The sequence below is a fragment of the Canis lupus genome, chromosome 26, assembly GCF_048164855.1.
Source record: "Canis lupus baileyi chromosome 26, mCanLup2.hap1, whole genome shotgun sequence".
Classification (NCBI taxonomy): domain Eukaryota; kingdom Metazoa; phylum Chordata; class Mammalia; order Carnivora; family Canidae; genus Canis; species Canis lupus.
Genome location: NC_132863.1, coordinates 5,867,348 through 5,886,030, shown reverse-complemented (window position 1 = coordinate 5,886,030; position 18,683 = coordinate 5,867,348). Strand labels below are relative to the sequence as shown.

Sequence of the window (18,683 nt, the reverse complement as noted above, 5' to 3'; positions counted from 1 at the left end):
TGGGAACTCTCATGCACTGTTGGTGAGAATGTAAAACAGTGTAGCTGCTTAAAAACAGTATGAAGGTTTCTTGCAAAATTAAACATAAAATTACCACACAATCTAGCAATTCCACTACTGCGTATTTACCCAAAACAATTGAAAGCTGAGACTTGAACACCTGTGTTCATTGCAGCATTATTCACAATAGCCAAAAGGTGGAAGTAACCCAAATGTCCAAACATGGACGAACAGAGAAACAAAATGTGATACATACATACAAGGGATTGTTGTTCGGCTTTTAAGGAAAGAAATCTGACATTTGCTACAATGTGAAAGACCCTTGGGAACATTATTATGCTAAGTAGGACAGGCCAGTCACAAAAGGATGAAAAGTGTCTGATTCCATGTCTATGAGGTCCTTATAATAGTCAAATTTATAGAGACAAAGTAAAATGATGATTGCCATGGCCTAGGAGGGAGGGGGAATGAGGAGTTAGTGTTTAATAGGGACAGAGTTTCAGTTTGGGAAAATGGAAAAGTTCTCAAAATGGATGGTGGTGATGGTTGTACAATAATCTGAGTGTGAATGTGAATATATGTAATGGTATTGCACTGTGTACTGGGAAATGGTTAAAATGGTAAACATTGTGTTGTGTGTATTTTAAAACAATAAAAAGTCAAAATTAAATTTGAAAAATCAAATATACATAATATGTATTGTATATCTATAGAGAGATATGGAGAAAGAGAATGATCCATTCCCTCTCAGAGAAGTTGGCTCTTCTCTCCCCCAACCGAGTTTGCTCTCTTATTTGAGAAAATGCCAAAAAAAAAAAAAAAGAACGAAAGAATGAAAGAATGAGAAAGAAAGAAAGAAAGAAAGAAAGAAAGAAAGAAAGAAAGAAAGAAAGAAAGAAAGAAAGAAAGAAAGAAAGAACCCCAGGAAGCAGTTCAGCCTGTGACCCCACAAAAATGGGTTGTGTCAGGGAGCCTCTATTGGGGTTCAGACCTAGCCATCCAGAACACACCTGTCCCCCAGGCCCCCAGCAATTTTGGGGGTCCTATGGGGTACAGTGTGCATGGCGATCTAAATGTGTTTTCTTTCTTCCTGGTCACAACTTCCTACTTGTATTTTTATTTTCCTTATGTTTCGATGCTTTACACTTATTTGTGTTTAGCATTATTCTATTGTTTCTGTTTTTATTGTGAGTCTTCACAGATCCCCAGGGGAGGGAAGGAGAGAGTGAAGGCTGATGTCTTTGTGAGATGAACTGTGGTTGGCTTTAAGAACCTGTTTGTGTCCCCTTTCCACCTGCTTCTCCTTTGGCCACTCTCTCCCACCACTGTTCCTTTTTCTTCTTTGCAACCTTCCCCAGTTTTCCTAGATGGTTATTCTCTGTCAGCACCCCCACTTGTGTTGTCCACTCTTTTCTGCCCCACTCTGTCTCCAGACGGCCAGGCTCTAAGGCCTATATCCCTGGAGATTCCACGCCCCTAGAGAAGGATGAGAGAGGTCAGAGCATTTCTTCCCTGCTCCATCTTGGCTTTCCAGACTCTGGCAGCAGCTGCTTCCTTCACCTTCTGTGGGAACCCACCTACTCAGCAGCTCATCCCCACTTACTGGGCTGCAGCACCACAGTTCCCGCCTCTTGCACTTTCAGGCCACTTGACGGGAACAGATTCCGGTGTTGCTAGCCACTGAGTGCCTTGCTTTCTCTGTGGATTCCCTTAGCCCTGCCTGTGCTACTATAAGCAAACACTTCATCAGACTCTCTGCAGTTAAAAAAGGAGTTCTTTCTGGTTAAATCCTTTTGAGTGACCCTCTGCTTCCTCCGCAGACCCTGATAGATGCACAAAGCCTCCCCACTATTCCGGATTTAGCTCTCTCTCAATGGGTCCCACTTGGGGCTGGTAGAAATTGACCAGGGAATGCCTGGACCACCTGCATCAGAACCACCTGGTGCTGATTAGAAATGCAGATCCCTGGGCCCCAACCCAGACCTGCCAAATAGATCTTCTGGAAGTGGGGCTAGGGGACCTTCATTTTGTATGCATTTCCCAGATGACTCTGGTTACTTTAAAGCACACAGAGATCTAGAAACCTGCATGATTCTTTGTTAATATGTTAAACACAAGATCTAGCATCAGATCTCATAACTATTTTTGAAGTCGTGACAAATAATGCATAATGGTCTCTGCAGTGCTTGTCATGTGATATGAAAGGTCTGTGATTTCCATTGGGGACATATTTCCAGGTCTTGCCAATACTACTGTGACTTTATTGCCTATATTCTTACTGGAAGGAAATGCTGAATTTTACTCAGAGGCTAGAAAAAACAAAGATGCAACCCCTGGTGGGGTAGGGAGTTCAGGGACCCCTGGTTAAGAGCTCCCATCTTATAAGAGGTCTTCAGAGAAGGGGATTTGAGCCAGGTTAGAGAAGTAGATATTCCTTATACAAAGGGCAGACAGTTCATTAAATAAAGTGACCTCTTCTCCTGAGATGCTGTATGGTGTGGTGGTTAGGAGCATGGATTTGGGAGGCAGGTCTCCTGGGTTTAAATCCTGCCTCTAGCACCTACTAACTGTATAACCTGAGCCAAGTTACTGAGCTTGATTCCCACCTGTGAGGCTGGATTAAATCCAGGGTCCCATCCTGTACTATTGTTCAGGTCAATGGAAGATAAGTGTGCCTGGCACCAGTGGGCTTCCTGTAAGGCCCATGTGGGCATCAGCTCTGCTACACAAACCTGCCCCCAGAACTTTCCTTTAATGAATATGGAGGAGGAGTGGCAGTTATCCTCTGCCACTTTTTTGGAGAAGCTACCACCAAAAGAAATAAATGACTTCCTCAGGGACTTATGAACTAGTATCTCATTGTGGACACCATAGAAGAGGCATCTGGGGAAAGGGAGAGAGAGAGAGAGAGAGAGAGAGAGAGAGAAGAAATTGAGAGAGAGAGAGAGAGAGAGAGAGAGAGAGAAGGAACACACAGGAAAACAATTGTTCTTCTCCCACCAAAATATTTCTCCTGAGATGGCAAATGTCTCATTCCCAAGCCTCCAAAATAGTCACTCCACTGTGGTGACTTCCAAGAACACTGATCAGCTCTGGGCCTTATATGGCCATCATAAAACTCCTTGCAAATAACATAATTATAGGATTTATGCTAATAGAGGAGGGACATTAACAAACTCAGTTCCTTTAGCATTTGAGTTTCTGCAAGAGAAACCCTTTCAGTTGACAGTGGTTTCAAAGACCTTCACTAGGGAATCCCTGGGTGGCTCAGCGGGTTAGTGCCTGCCTTTAGCCCAGGGCAGGATCCTGGAGTCCCGGGATTGAGTCCCATGTCAGGTATGGAGCTTGCTTCTCCGTCCTCCTGTGTCTCTGCCTCTCTCTCTCTCTCTCTCTATGTCCATCATAAATAAATAAATCTTTAAAAAAAAAAAAAGACCTTCACTGACAAAACCATCATGGGGATGCGACTAAGGGCTATTTTTTGTTGGTCTCTCAACCTACAGATAGTGATGGTCTCTTCTAGGGGTGTCTGGGGCACACATCTGGGCCCCTGCTACCAGCAGCAAGCCCTCACAGACATTTTCCCTGGCAGAAGCCAATGTTGCAGCTGAGTTGGCCTTTGTGATCCTTTCTATGAATGCAAGGCATTCCTCAGCTACAACCACCAGGGAACTCTGGAAAACAAAGATTTATTACTTATAGGTTCTAGAGGGTACACGGGACAGCAGAGCCACGCAGTGGGGGGCATGGGGCTCTGCCTCCACTGGGGTCAAGGATGGTATGCCTAGGTTTTCATAGGTTTACACTTTACTGGTGAATTTAAAATATAAGAGTGGGAATTAGGGCGTGGGAAAGGAGAAGCAGGGTCACTCATGCGGTCAGTCATCTAGGTCACCCAGGGTTTTCTAAAATGGAAACTTCATGGTGGGGCAGCCTGGCTCCTTTTCTAGTTGTGTAGCTGGCAATGTGTTTATCTGAGATGGATGTCTCTGAATTGCATGCCCTTACACTAGTCCCTCTGGATTTTTGAAAAACAGTTGTTTCTGAGAGTGGCCCATCTTGATTACAAACTGCACTTCATTCTTTCCATAGTCTTCCTTAACATCCTTCCTTCTTGTCTTAATTTGGGCTCTCCCAGAAGCAGACTCTGAGACAAGGGTTAGAATGCAAGTGGCTCTCTGGGGGTAGACAGAAACATCAGTAGTGCAGTGGGAAGTGGGGCAGAGAAAGGAGGATTGCTAATAAAAGATGGCTGGTAAAGCTTGCAACAGTGTGGGTACCTGAAGCTTAGTCATCTGGGGAACCCAGGGAGATAGCTCGGTTCCTCCAGTTAGTCCACCCAGAGGGCAGGGGAGCTGGGGTACTGATACACCAACTCTCATCAATCGTTGTGGGAGGGCTTCTAGGGGCGATTATACTCTAGCACATCCTGACCACTTTGTGTAAGGTTAAATCAAAAGTCTTCAAACAAATTGAGACATATTCTGACATTCAGAAGACACCAAATTAATAAGTCCCAAAGAATGTGATAGAGCCCACGTTGTCATCTGCTACATTCCTTTCCCTGCAACTCCCCTCCCCCAATCTTCTTATGCAAAATGCTGGTCTGGCTGTGAAGCTCAGAGTTTCTCTCTCTAGTCCCCAGAGAGGGTGAGTATTTCCAGGAGAATGTTGTCTGTAGCGGTAGCAGAACCCAAAAATTTGTGTGTATATTGGTCCCACCAAGGCATCATCGGGCTATCAGATACTAAGCCTGTAATGGGGGGAAAATGATCTTAAAAGAAATACCACCCCTCCCCCAAGTTTAATTATGTATTATCACTTGAAACTATGAAAAAGACAAAGAAGGGAAAAGGAAATCTTTTTTTGTTTAGTATTTAAACCATATTTAGAACAGTTTTCACCAAGGCCAGAGTTCCATGGATCTTCCCTAGAAATTGCTTGTCCAGCACCACCTTCATTGAAATTAAAAACAGAGCGACATGAGTGCAGATGATGTAGTAAAAGGAAATTGTCTGTGAAAACCGCTGACTGTAGATGCCACATAAAACAGCAGGGTTAATGTCACGCTGTTCAGAGACATTTGCCCTCACAACTCAGAAGCCCTTATGTATATTGACATTTCAGCTGGAGCCTGTTCACCTCCATTAAGCCACGGGCCATGATAATTTCCTGTTACTTTAGGTGCTTTCCAGTTTAACCACTATGGTCAACGTTTCTCTAGTTTTATTCGTCCCGCTCAACCTTTGAAAGCACCCGATGAGATGGTATTTATCTTCCAAAATCCCAGGTCAGTGGCTACTTCCTCTGTGATGCCTCCTCTGGCCTTAGATAGCCTTGCCCAGAAGAATGAACCATCTACGTCCAGAAATCAGATAAGGAGGGGCTCAGTCAGTTAAGTGTCCCACTCATGATTTTGGCTTAGGTCATGATCTCAGGGTTGTGAGATTGAGCCCCGTGTTGGGCTCCGTGCTCAATGTGGATTCTGCTTGTCTCTCTCTGCTTCTCCCCTGTTCGCACTCCCTCGCTCTCAAATAAATAAATAAAATCTTTTTTTAAAAAAGAATCAGAGAGGCACAGGGCTGCAAGTATGGAAACCTGACTCATGGCCATTGAGGCAAAGGGGGGTTTATTGTTCATTTTCTCACATAATAAGAAGTGCAAAGGAAGATGGCTTCTGGCATTAGAGCCACTGGTGAATGGTATCCTTAGGGATACCTAAGGGATGGCTGAGCCATCCCTTGCATGTTTGTGTGTACCTTCTTGCTTGTTGTCTCATGGTCAGACAATGGCTGCTGCCACTGCAGACATTCTGTTCAACTAACTGCAAAACTAAAAAAAAGGGTCACATTAGTTGCATCTGTCCCTTATTCTCATGGCCCAAACTGCATCACGTGATCATGTCTAGTTCCAGGGAGACTAGAAAAGCTGAGTATATTGTCACTCAGAACTTGGAAGTTAACTTCTCATTATTGTTTTCACCATGGCTGTTTATCATCTTGGCTGCATCTGTTGCCGATTACCATAATAATACCGTATAACAAATGGGATCAGAATGTCAGTGACATACAACAGTAAACATTTATTTAGCTTGTGGGTCTTTGGGGTTCAGCTGAACTTTGGGGATCAGTTGACCCATGTCTGAGAGTTAGCTGCTTGTCAATTCATGATCTCTGACAGCCTCAGCTGGGACGAGAGCATCTTGGCTGTGCTCCACACATCTCTTGTCCTCATGGCATTATTGTTGCTGTGTCAGGTGCCTGGCCACCCCCAAACCTCTTTGCTCCCCTGTTTCCACGTATGCCCCATAGTAGCCTTGTAAGCTAACTTGAGAGCGTGTTGTGATTGGTCTCACACTGAAGGCTAAGCAAGGTAAGGAGAGTCACTCAAGGTCATAGTAGCTTGGAAGTGTCAATTGTGGGATTTGATACGAGGTCCTTGACCCCGTTCTGGGCTTCCTCCAAGGCTCCAGGCTGCCTCTCCTTCTGCAGCTGCTGTGCTAGTCAATGCTATGCAGGCATTTCCCGTGATGGCTTCCAAAGGTGACACCAGCTACTCTGTGGGCACCACCCTGGTTGGCCTCATTCATTTCATATAAATAGGGCCTCCATTCTGCGCAAGGCTGCCCTGAGATGGGGTGGGTATGAACATGGGAAGAGCACAGCTGTGGCCCTCTTCAAGAGAAGAGGCACCAGGTACATGAGCCTAAAACACGGCTCACAGTCCAGGCAGCACGTAGTCAATGCCAAAATACAGATTCTTGCAGCGAGTTCCCAGGAAGGGAAAACCCTGTAGTCATAAGCTTGGAGTGGAAGCTGGAACAGACCCCTCTTCCCTTTTCCTCTGCACACACCCCTCACTCATCATTTCCAGAAAACATCCCGCCATTACTTGTCCTTGTTGCTGCAACCAGCCTACAGGCTCAGATTCCAGGGTGTGGGGCAGCACATCTGTCATCCCAGGGTATTGGCTCACTTCAAACATTTTTGAGGGTTTAAATCTGTCTTGTATTTTTTAGCACACCTTGTAAAAATAATAATATTAAAAAAAGAACATCACTCAACGGTTTCAACATCTGGAAGTTTATCCTAGAAATGCAAAAAGATGTATCTTTAAAGATGTTCATTGCAGCAGTGCTGATAGACCATTTATTTGTAGAAGAAAACAGGAAGCCATCGCAAATGAAGAGGTAGCTAGGGTTTACTCCTGTTCCTGCTGATCACATTGATACATATGGTATATTTGTATGTGAGTATAGAATCAAAATAAAGCTTTTAAAATAAAAACCTGGGTGGCTCCGTGGTTGAGCATCTGCCTTTGGCTCAGGTCGTGACCGTGGGGTCCTGGAATCGAGTCCTGTGTCAGGCTCCCCTTGAGGAGTCAGCTTCTCCCTCTGCCTGTGTCTCTGCCTCTCTCTGTGTGTCTCTCATGAATAAATAAGTAAAATCTTTAAAAATAAAATAAAATAAAATAAATAAAATAAAATAAAAACCAGTAAGAAAAAACATCAATGAATCTGGCCAGCAGCCCCCAGAAGTGGATGGCTGGGATTCCAAAATTTGTATTTGCCTCCCTTTGTGTATTTGGAGAAGTTAGCTTATTTGTAGGCCAACTGAAAATAGAGGGTCTAGATTGGGCAGCAGTTCAGGAATGGCCTCTGTCAGGGGAGGCAGCTGGCCTTGGCAGGAAGGCTCGGAGGGTCCTGGGGTCACACTCCAGGATTGCCATTTGCCATCTGTGCATCCTTGGACAAGCTACTGTACTCTCAGAGGTATTTGGGACATGGGGCTGTTAACTCCCTGCCTCCCCCAGGAGTTAGAAAAATTACACGGGACAGTCCTTATAAAGTACTGGAGAGTACCTGCCATTCCTGGCCCAACAAATAGTGACAAATGTTAATAGTATTATTATTAGTCATTATCACCAATTATATTATTACATCCTTTGGAAATACAGGAATGGCTAGATGAATGTGAAAGTCCCTCACTCTAAAATATTCAGGCCAGTTGTATTGATGGTACTATCAATATTAGCAGGCTTTCTGTATCTTCAAGGTGGACTTTGTACATTTGTTTTGTTCCTTTGTTCTGTTTAGTTTTCTTTTATTTCTTAATAGATCCTTTTTTAGTGCATTTTTAGGTTCAGAGCAAAAATTGAGTACAAGGAAAAAAAATTGAGTACAAGGTACTGATTTCCTTATCCTTCCTATCCCCTTACATGCACAGCACCTCCCCTTATTAATACCTTGTTCTATTTTGTCTATTTTTCCAATAGGAACCTGATTTCCAGTAGGTAACAGGGCAACAATTAGAGTGGAGTTTCTCATAAACAAAGTGGCAAGCCAAGAGGGGCTCTATGGCTGGAAAGAAGCCCCATCACCTGGTAGGCCCCTCCAGAGGCACATCTGGTCGAGGGGGGGCATCCCTGTCTCATACTCCCTTGTGCATGGAAATTAACCTGATAGTCATCATCTTTGAAAGCATGGAGAGCATGGAAGATCTATTCGTGTCCCAACCTAATCCAAGTGTTGATTTGCAATACATTAGATGGAGCTTCTTGCCTTACAACAGGATCAATATATAATGTTGGAACACAGTCTTAAAAAGACGATTTATAGACTTGGCTATTTCAGTGAGTTGAGTATGGCAGCTGTAGACAGCTTATTTAGATCTTGGTGAATTCACAAATGTGCAATTCTGTATTCCAATTACTGCATCTGGCTGTCCTTTGAAGAAATGATAAAGCCCAGATATCATTGGATCAGCCAAGTCATACAGCAAAAGGAGGGTTGATTCCATTGCAATTTAAAAATGTATATTCTCACTCATCCACGAACCGTAAATACAGCATTAATTTTTTTAAAATTGACATTTTCTTCCCAAAAAATTCCCAGACAAATAATTTTGATTATGAATAAGCCAATCAATAAAAATTATTTTTAAGGCTTCTCAGCATGCCAGACATCCCAGGCTCCTTGGAGATTAGAAAAGTGTAAGACAGAGACCTTGCTCTAACATCTCCAACACCTACAAAATACAAATTCAAGGTGGACAAATCAGAAAATATAGATAAGAATTATAAAAACAGAGTCACACCAACAGAGGGAGAAACTATTTTGATCAATGGCCTTACAAACTCTTATATGCAAATATATTTACGCAAGCATGTGTGTATATATGTATGTGCTTATACAATAGATAATAACCAAAAAGATTATACACGCTGTCTCATAATATTTTTCATTTAGCAATGAAATGCAATAAATGCCTTTCCTTGTTGTTAACTGTGGACTTAACCTCTTTTAGCAGGATTTCATTGAATGATGAACCACAGTTTATATAACCAATCCCTAATTGTATATTTTGTTAGGTTTTGATGATTTATTAAAGTCAGCATTTTGGAATGCATATCCACACTGCATATGTTTTTGTGCACTCATCTGATATTTCCATGGAATCACGTGTTAAGATACGTTTTAGAATCTTACAACTTTGTTAGAGAGCCCAAGCACACATGTGTGAAAAAGAAAACGAGTTCATAGAGTGGGGGAGGTATGGCTAAGTTAGTGCAACAATCAAGAGTCAAAGGCCAGAGAGATCACTTCATGCTTGGGTTGCTACAGAAGGCTTCATGAAGGACAGATACAAGTGACAGAAATTCTGTTCAAGCCATCTTACATGTCAAAGGCATATTATTGGCTCAAGAAATTGGAAAGTCCACTTTGGTTTCAGACTAAGCTGGGTCCAGAGTTCATGTGGTATCACTGAGCACCAGTATGTGTGTGTCTGCGTGAATGTGTTTGTATGTGTGCATCTGTGTGTGGGTCTGTCTACCTGTCCCATCCTTTGGTTGGTCTTCTTACTATGTGAGCGGCATTCTTAGGCAAGCTCGCTCTAAATGGCAGCCGCCCCCAGCAGCTCCAGACTTCGGTGGTGTTTACATCTCATAAGGAGAGAGCCCCTTTCCCCCAGCTTCTCTGTCAGTCCCGCCTTGGCCTCTTGCATACTTTTGGCCCGCCCACCACTGTGTAACAGAGTGGGTGTCCCGGTTGCTAGACTGGGTCATAAGCCTGCCTGCACCCTGTGCTGAGGGAAGTTGGGAATGTATGACTGAAGGTCTATCTGGGAGAGTGGTTCTCAAAATCAGATGTTGTTGAGAGATCAAAACATGAAATTGATGTCATAGCTGAACATACTGGAACTTGAAGGATGAGCAGCTGTAACCGGTCAATGCTTTGGGCTGCAAGTAGCAGGAAAACTCCAAATCAAACTGGCCTAAAATGCCATGGTACAAAGTCTGGAGGCAGGTGTGCTCTAGCACAAATTGCTCAATGGCTTGATGACGCCATTAAGTTTCTCAGGATCAGCTTCATCTCATGTCCGATTTCCCTCAGCAAGTTTGCCAGGAAGCCAGGACTTGCAGCTTCCTTGTCCATAATCAGTGCTGGAGTTATGGACAAAGACTGACAAAGACTCTAAAACTTTCCTGCTATCTCTTCAGGCCAGCCCAGGTCATGTGTCCACCCCAGAACCAGTAACTCTTAGTGGGAAATTCTGCACACTGATTGGCTAGTCAGTATCTACTCCTGGAGGAAGGGCTGGGGTCACCTTCCAGAGGATATCGTGGATATTGGAATGAAACTGGAGTCCCATTAGGAAGGAGTGGAGGATGGGTGCTAGGTGGCCAACCAACAATGCTATCCAAATAGAATTTATTAATTTGATAAGAACCTTGGGTGTTAAATAGGTAGAAAGAGGATTTATGGCCAAGTGGTAGAATTCCATGGTTTTTCCTGGTCATAGCTGACAGGAAACAAGATTTCAGAGTCTGTCCTGGAGAGAACAGCACAGTGAACAACCTCAGCTGAAGTTTTTGTTTATTTATTCCTTCACTGCACGTGTATTTATTGAGCAACTACTATGCACCAGGCACTCTGCCCAGTGCTGGGATAAGTAAGATAGATAAAGTCCATATCTTTGTGGACTTCTAGTGAGGAAGACAGATGACAAGCAAATTAATATGTCAAGAAAAACAAATCAGGGTAAAGTGGATAGAAAGAAATGGGAGGGGGGAGCCCCAGTCCCCTTGCTTAGGTTGACATTGAACCATGGACTTGAAGGACATGATGGAGTGAGCCAAGGTCATCTGAAGGAACTGTGTTCGGGGCAGAGGAAACAGTAGGTACAAAGGCCCTACTGTGCTATGCAGTCATCCATAGTATGTTTGGTGGACAAGGGAGAGAGTGGTAGATACTGAGGTCAGAGAGGAGGGGTGAGATCGCAGAGGGCCTCCCAGGCATCACAGTCTTTGTCCTTTGAGTAAGATGTTGAGTCCATGATGCCAGAGGGCATTATTGAAGCAGGGGGGGGTAGCCAGTTCCTCCCCCAATGGCTCTGCTTTGACTCTGACTTTAACTTCTCTTTCCCTCTCTTCCAGGCCATGTACATGTTCTACGCGCTGGCCATCGTGTGCGATGACTTCTTTGTCCCCTCCTTGGAAAAGATCTGTGAGGTGGGTGCCCTGTACTCTCAGCATGTCTGAGTGGGTGGTGCAACTGTGCTGCCCCAGGTCCTTCCCTGAGGTCCTGGGGAGCCCTCCATGCCACCTGGGTGGGAGCAGCAGGCATAAGCATGCTTCTGAGCAGTGAATGATATTAGCACAAAAGCTCCATCAGTCCACTTAGAATATCAGGGTATGGTCCCGTAGTTGGGCTTTAACCTGTACGACCAGCTCTCCCTACTCCATTTGGCAACTCGAGATGCCATTTGTCTTCTCCTTGCCTGTTTTCTTTGCCTCTTTTAAATCCTTCTCTTCCTTTCTCCCTCTCCATTCCTCATATTACTCTCCCTTATTTTTTTCTGCATCTGTGACCTCCTTTGTGTGGTCCTCGCAGAGCACGAGGTCTTCAGCTATATACCTCCATCACCCTGCCCTCTGTACATGTGCAGAAATGCTTCAAGCAGGGGCCCGAGAAGTGAGAAGATGAAAGAACTGGTCACAGGGAACAGGAAGGGGACCCTGTTCAGAATCAGCCCAGGGAACCCCAGGTTGAAGACCAAGTGACATCCTTTTCATCAGAAAATATTCAGCATAATTTAGAACCCTTTCATCCTCTTGCCTCTTTCATTTCCGTGTCTGTTTTGAAATGCAGTTTCCTTTATCTGGAAGCTTTCCACTTTATTTTATTTTTAATTCAGAATCTGGTTTTTCAAAAGGATCTCTCCCAGACACACCTCCCATCTGGGACTCGTTTCCTCATGTAGTTCTCAAACTTGGTCATCCTTCCCCATCCCTCCCCCTCCCTGCCAGTGTCTGATTCTTGAATTCTTAGTGGGCAGCAGGGACACCCATTGCATTTCTGTGAAGTGCCCAGGTGATGCTGAGGCTGTTGGTCCAGAAACCACATTTGGAGATCTGCTAACTTAAGCAGTTTCTTCTACATCCTGGATGTCGGTTTGGGTTTTGTCCTTAAAAAAATAAAACTAAAAGAGAATTGTGTCATAGGAACCATGGAGGGGCTTCGGGAGGAAGTTCCTTTAAAAAAAAGAAAAAGATTTTATTTATTTATTCATGAGAGACACAGAGAGAGAGGCAGAGACACAGGCAGAGGGAGAAGCAGGCTCCCTGTGGGGAATCTGATGCAAGACTCGATCCCAGGACCCCAGGATCACGACCTGAGCTGAAGGCAGATGCTCAACCACTGAGCCACCCAGATGCCCCAAGGAGGATCCTTTATTTGGTAGAAGGAGAAGGAGAGCAATGAGGTTGCATCTGAGATGGACAGTGGGTATGTGCAGAAACCCTTTGTCTAAAGCAATGTAAGCTGAGCACAGGATCACCTTACGTAGTAGGAGAAGAGGCACTGAAGCACCCGTAACTGGAGTCATTTGTGATCTCTGAAATACCACCACTTGGTGCTCTGTTCATTCTACAAAGCAAACTACTCTCTCTCCCACACAATTTTTTTATAGGAAATTTATAACCCACTCTAGAAATGGAGGTATTCTTGTCAGGAGGTGCTCTACTCCATAGAGGAAATCCATAGCACCTGCAAGCATACTTCTTGGGGAGGAAATGGGACAAAATAAAGTGTAGTCCTGGCCATCTGTGTCCATAGGGCACAGAACAGCTCCAAGGTGATGGCAACACATTTCAAGGAAGGATATTTGTGCAAAGCAGAGTCTGAGCCCCCAGGACCAAGGGAGGAGAACCTGGGACTGGAATGGGCATGTCAGGGAGCCCTGGGGAAAGCAAGGCTGGTTGCATCAGTAGTTACCAGGGCTCAATGGGGAGCTGGGAAGGCTCTTGACAACTCTGTTTTGATAGATAAAGGTGCCAGAGGCAGGAAGACTTCATCCCCTGCCCCAGCTGGTGATTCTGAGCATCCAGCAAAATGCTGCCAGGGCCCAAGTGAATTAGGGATAAAAGACGAGGGGATGTAAGGAAACATGGAGAAAGAAGCAAAGTCTGGATGAAGGAGAGAAAGAGGAACTAGAGATGAGCTCGGGGTGTGGACTCTATACCTCATGCCCCATCAGGGACCCCTAAGCTGGCATGGACACAGTAGTTTCGGGTTCTCCTGGTAAGTCTTGGCCGACCACCAAGGAGCGTGAGTTCTGTTAATCTTCAGGGACTCTCTTCCCCAGGGGACTCACCTGCATCCCTCACAGCCATACCTTTCTACTTGAGGAATCAGCACTTCCATCTTAGAGTCTTCTCAGAACCCCACATGAAGTTGAGCTGTTCCGTCCAGAGCCAGGAATCAGCAGGATTCCAAATCAGAGTGCTCGAGTAAGGCTCCTATTGTAGTCTGTTGCCGGTCAGTGGAGCCAGGGGCCTACGCCAAAGCCCTGCTGCCCCTCCATGGCTGAGCAAGGAAGTGCAGCGGCCTGCGCCACTGGGAAGAGGGTCTGTGTCATTCAAGACTAGCATCTCCAGGCTGGGACCCATCAGGGAACCAGCTATTTACTGACAGCCAGCAGCTTACCTTCTGGGTAGTGATTGGATGCAGAAAGGCTAAACATGCTAACCAGCCTCTAGTATATATTTGTCTTGTCCTCTTGCAAATCACCTTTTGAACTAACTGACAGGGTAACCCAGAGTGTTCGTTGTATAGGACATCTTGGCAGGGCTCCTCATCCTTCCCACTCAGTCTCAATCCCACCCCCCATTCTTCCAACCCCAGGGCTTCAAGACTGCATTAATGATGAGCAGCAGGTTTCAGGAGGGTGACCCCTCCACCCCTAAAGCCTCTGTAACCTCCTAGCATCAAGACTTTCAAACTGATTACCATGAGCCTCATTTAGCTTATTGATAAGCATAAATAGTATTGAAAAAAAATCCGAATGTTTTACATAAAAATGTGATTTTGAGCACCTCTTAAGAAATAAGGATATTTGGCAACATGGAGGGAAGTGAGTGGCATACTCTTTAGAAAGGAGGCAAATGCCCACTGTGCCTTACGCTTGTATGACACCTGGGGCTTCTTGGTTGGGGATTCCTAGATCTTGTTAAGAACCTTTAACCCATAGAGATTTGCAGCCCCCTCCCTGATCCTGCCCCCAAAGAGGAGGCCCAGAGGAGCAATGGCCCATCTGGGGGCTGGGGGGAGGGGGAGCTACACCTGAGCTTGGGACCTTGAGAGTCATGGTCGCCTCTGTTTCCAGGGCAATCCCAACTTACCTGTGCTTTGTCCTTACTCCTCTGCAGCGCCTGCATCTCAGTGAAGATGTGGCTGGGGCCACATTCATGGCAGCAGGCAGTTCGGCCCCAGAGCTGTTCACGTCCGTCATAGGTAGGTGATGACCTGGGGACATCTCAGCCCTGCCTTCTCTTAAGGACAAGGGCTGTGGGGACAGACAGCCTTCCAGTGGCTTGGCTAATAGGAAATGAGAATCTCAAGACTCCAGGGAGCAAAGGCCACCTTCCCATCCCACTGTGGTTACTGTTATTATTTTAAGTGATGCTTTCCCTTGCATGAACGTGTCCCAGGTCCTGTGTCCAGGCTCCCATGGAACAATATCCCCAGTGCAGAGTTAAAACTCTCTCCTGCCCTTGGCTGCTTCCTGTAGACACTGAGAACAATCTAACTAACACTTGTGAAAACTCCCTTATGCCCACATCAAAAAGCAACTGGCCACAGCAGCCAGGCTGACATTAGGTCTGTTTCAGGGGTCTTCATCACCAAGGGTGACGTGGGAGTTGGGACCATCGTGGGCTCTGCAGTGTTCAATATCCTGTGCATCATTGGCGTCTGCGGGCTCTTTGCTGGGCAGGTAAGGCTGATAGCCGAATGCGGCATGGGGTTGGAGGGGACAGCAGGGAGGTGAGGCAGGAGTGGCATCAGCATGGGGGCCAGTGGTCTCGGGCAGCGGTGACATGGGGTCTCACACCCCAGGAGGTTGGCTCAACTGGAAGTGGAAACAGTCAGGCCCCATTGTTTGGTCTCCGTGTTGATGGCATACAGAGCACCCGGGCCACATAAATAATTAACCAGCTTCAAGGTGCAGGCTGCCAATCTGAAGGTGTTGAGCTCATTTTGAATGTCATGATCTGAACTGGAATGACCTAAAACCATTTAATATATAGCTTTGCCTCAATGGCAGTAGAGTAGATGAGAGAGAGAGAGAGAGGAAATGACAGGGTTTTCATTTCTTTTTTTCTGCTAAAAAGCATTCTGAGCTGTCACAGTGTAGGACAGTTTTGCTACAGCCATCAAGCAATTCAGGTACATGGCCACTTTAGCTTACATTTGGGATCACGAGGGGCTTTGCATGCCTTCATTTTATCTATGGAGACTATTCTACTGCCAGGGAGTGTCATGGGGTCTGGTGTCTATATTGGAAATCCTCGGGAAGATGCCCTGAAGTCACCTAAGTGTGAGGCTCGCTGAGAGCCCAGGCAACGTGGCAGCACCCAAGGGTTTGCCAACTCTGATGTCCCAACTCCCTCATAGGAACTTTGATCCTGAGCTCTACCTTGACACCCAGATTTTGAATATCTTCTAGGAAAAGCACCTTCCAGAAGCCCGTTTAGGGTACTCTACTTGCAATATTGAGGAACATGGTGATGCTAACTAGCTCCCCCACTGTGGAGGACACCTCAGGGTCCTGCTAGAGGTGGCTGGCTGATTTGAAGGCTAATAAGAAAGCTCCTTTGAGCTTTCTTCCACACCCTGTTCTGGGCCCCTGTGCTATCCAGTCAGCGGGCCATGGGCACCTACCTCCCACCCTGCCCATCTTTCTAACGCAGACTGGAGTCTATGCAGGAGGCATCTGGCACATGGTTGCAGTTCTCCACCGCCTGTTTCTAACTGCCATCATTTCATGCCCATTGATTTGTGAGGGCTGCCTGGTGGGTTCACCGCTTGTGAGTGACAGGCAGAGGGACACCTCGATCTCACCTGGAATTGGCTCCAGAGCCCACAAATGGAGGGTTACTTCTGGGGCTCCCGGATGGGTGCATCCATACATAGTGGTCGAGCTCCACCCAACTTGCCAGACTGACATTCGCCTTTTTTCTCATCCTTGTGATCCATTACCTCTTTTCTTAGATTTTTGTGGACCTGCAATATGGTGGTCTCTAAACCTCTAAGAGGTTTAGACCTCTTAGAAATATAGCCAGTGCCTCCCAAAACAAAACAAACAAAACAAACAAACAAACAAACAAAAACTGACTCTCCGTCCTTGCTTTCGGGGCCATCTGCACTTGGGTGGATCTCATCTGTGTCAACCGTCTTCTCATTGCCCTGCGGAGAGGAATAGTCACATCCTGCAGAAGAGGCTGTTGCTGTTCACACTCCCTTAATTAACATTGTCACCATTAGCAGTATGATTATTAGCCTGGCCGTTATTCATGTTGTCATTAGTTCATTAGTCATTTGTACCTGCAGCTTGATGGAAAGGTGAGCCCAAAGGGGGAGAAGTAACATAAAGAAATGAAACAAATGACTGGGAGGTCTCTAGTAAATGCAGGCAACTAATTACATATGAAGTGGCTTGCATTCATTTGTATTCATAATTTATTAGCAATGCGGTTAATTGCTGGCTTGGTTAGAACACCTGCTTAAAAGGCAGATTGCTTCCTGAACTTCAGCACATGCTGAATTCCAGGCACTTGGCTCCCTCTGAAAGGTCTTTGCAACCTTATCTCACAGCCTTGCACCATTGTGGAGGGAAGTAGCCACCATGATGTTGGTAGAAGTCGCCCAACATGATGATTCTGGATGCCAGCATTTCCTTCTGTTTTTCCCTGTCTTGTGCCCACTTGGAGATTGCTAAGACCATCTACCTCTCTGCTTTCAGGTGTTTGTAGAATCCATGATGTCTTTGCAGAGGGAGCAAAATTATGTTTTGGAAAGAACATGGGTCTGGAAATCAGGCCTGGGTTTGAATCCCGATTCTGCCATTTGCTGGCTGTGAAATGTTGGAGAAGTGACCTTTTCACCCCTCCGAGCCTGTTTTCAAATCTATAAAGCAAGTGGATATAAGCCCACCTTCCACCTAGCATCACCATGAGGATGAAACATAACATGTTCAGCATTAAGCAGGAGTCAGCCCGCATGGTAAATGCTCAATAAAAGATGCCATTATCAGCTCTCAGAAGAGTAACAATCCATGCAGTCCTCACCTCCAAATCCCATCGTAAGTCACTGTGATCATTTGGCCAAGAAGTGGACAGAATTTACTAACTAGTGGAACAGTCACAGGGTGCCAGATGGGGAAAGAAGGGAAGGTCAGGGAGAAGTCTTCTAAAGGAAAGTCCAAATGAGGAGATGTTGATAGAAGAATGATCTTAGAGGACTGGGCTTCACCTCATGCTAGCTTGTCAGTGGGAGGGAAAGGAAAAAGAGGTGAGAAATGAATCCTGCCTTATGTACGCAGAAGCATTCCCAGGTGGTGGAGTAGGTGCTGTGAAACACCACAGCAAGGGATGGATATTGGAAATTGAGCTGATTAATAAATCCAATCATGGGTCTCACTTAGCTTGGTTATTTATGTGGCTCCGCACTTTCATTTGACTGTGAGAATTCCCCACGAGTGCCCCTGGGCCTCTTTCTAATGTATTCTGGCCTGAAGGGCTGCTCATGACCAAATCTGTTACTCATCTGAAATCAAAGTAATTAAGCAGTAAGGTTTGAGTTCCTGTCTCAATTAGGGTTCTGATGAATTCGATGTAATTAAATGTCTGCCGTATTTGCAGTTTGCAAACATACCCGGCGTTCTGGTGTTTGCCTAAGGTGCTTTGGGGAGTTTTATGGGACAGGAAGAAAATTGCTTCTTAGAAAGTGGCTTTTAGAGAGGTTCTTGGCATCCCCACAAGATAAAAAAATAATAAAAAATAATAAAAACAAAAAAATAATAAGAGAGGGAACACCAAACTCTCAATGCAACAGACTAATGTATTTTACATACTGTGTTGCAAAAACTTCATGCCAATTTTGCAAAACAATGAACTTATTAATTTAAATCCACCATCCAGAGCCTCTTAGGCTTTAAAGACATAACCACAAAGAGAGAGTAAACAGTTTAACTGCATCCTATATTAGGATATTCATATTCCAGTTATTACAGACCGGCAGATGGCTCCACTTTATAATAAAGAACTCTAGCATCAGCTCTCCTGGCATTCTAGAAATGTGCCTGACATTCTCTGGCAAGGGCCATCTAACCTTAGCTGATATC

The 18,683-nt window shown here is 45.3% G+C and overlaps 1 protein-coding gene across 3 annotated transcripts in view; it reads left to right on the top strand.

The window, feature by feature from the left end:
• SLC24A3 (solute carrier family 24 member 3) overlaps nt 1-18,683 on the top strand; it is a 481,958-nt gene that overhangs the window by 339,519 nt on the left and 123,756 nt on the right. For 2 of the 3 annotated variants that reach the window (XM_072799866.1, XM_072799867.1), the window contains 3 exons: nt 11,437-11,511; nt 14,710-14,794; nt 15,172-15,275. In XM_072799866.1, coding sequence (XP_072655967.1) covers nt 11,437-11,511; nt 14,710-14,794; nt 15,172-15,275 — 264 coding nt within the window. Of the gene's footprint in view, nt 1-11,436; nt 11,512-13,788; nt 13,909-14,709; nt 14,795-15,171; nt 15,276-18,683 lie in introns of those variants that run through there. The other variant, XM_072799868.1, reaches the window with a different exon arrangement.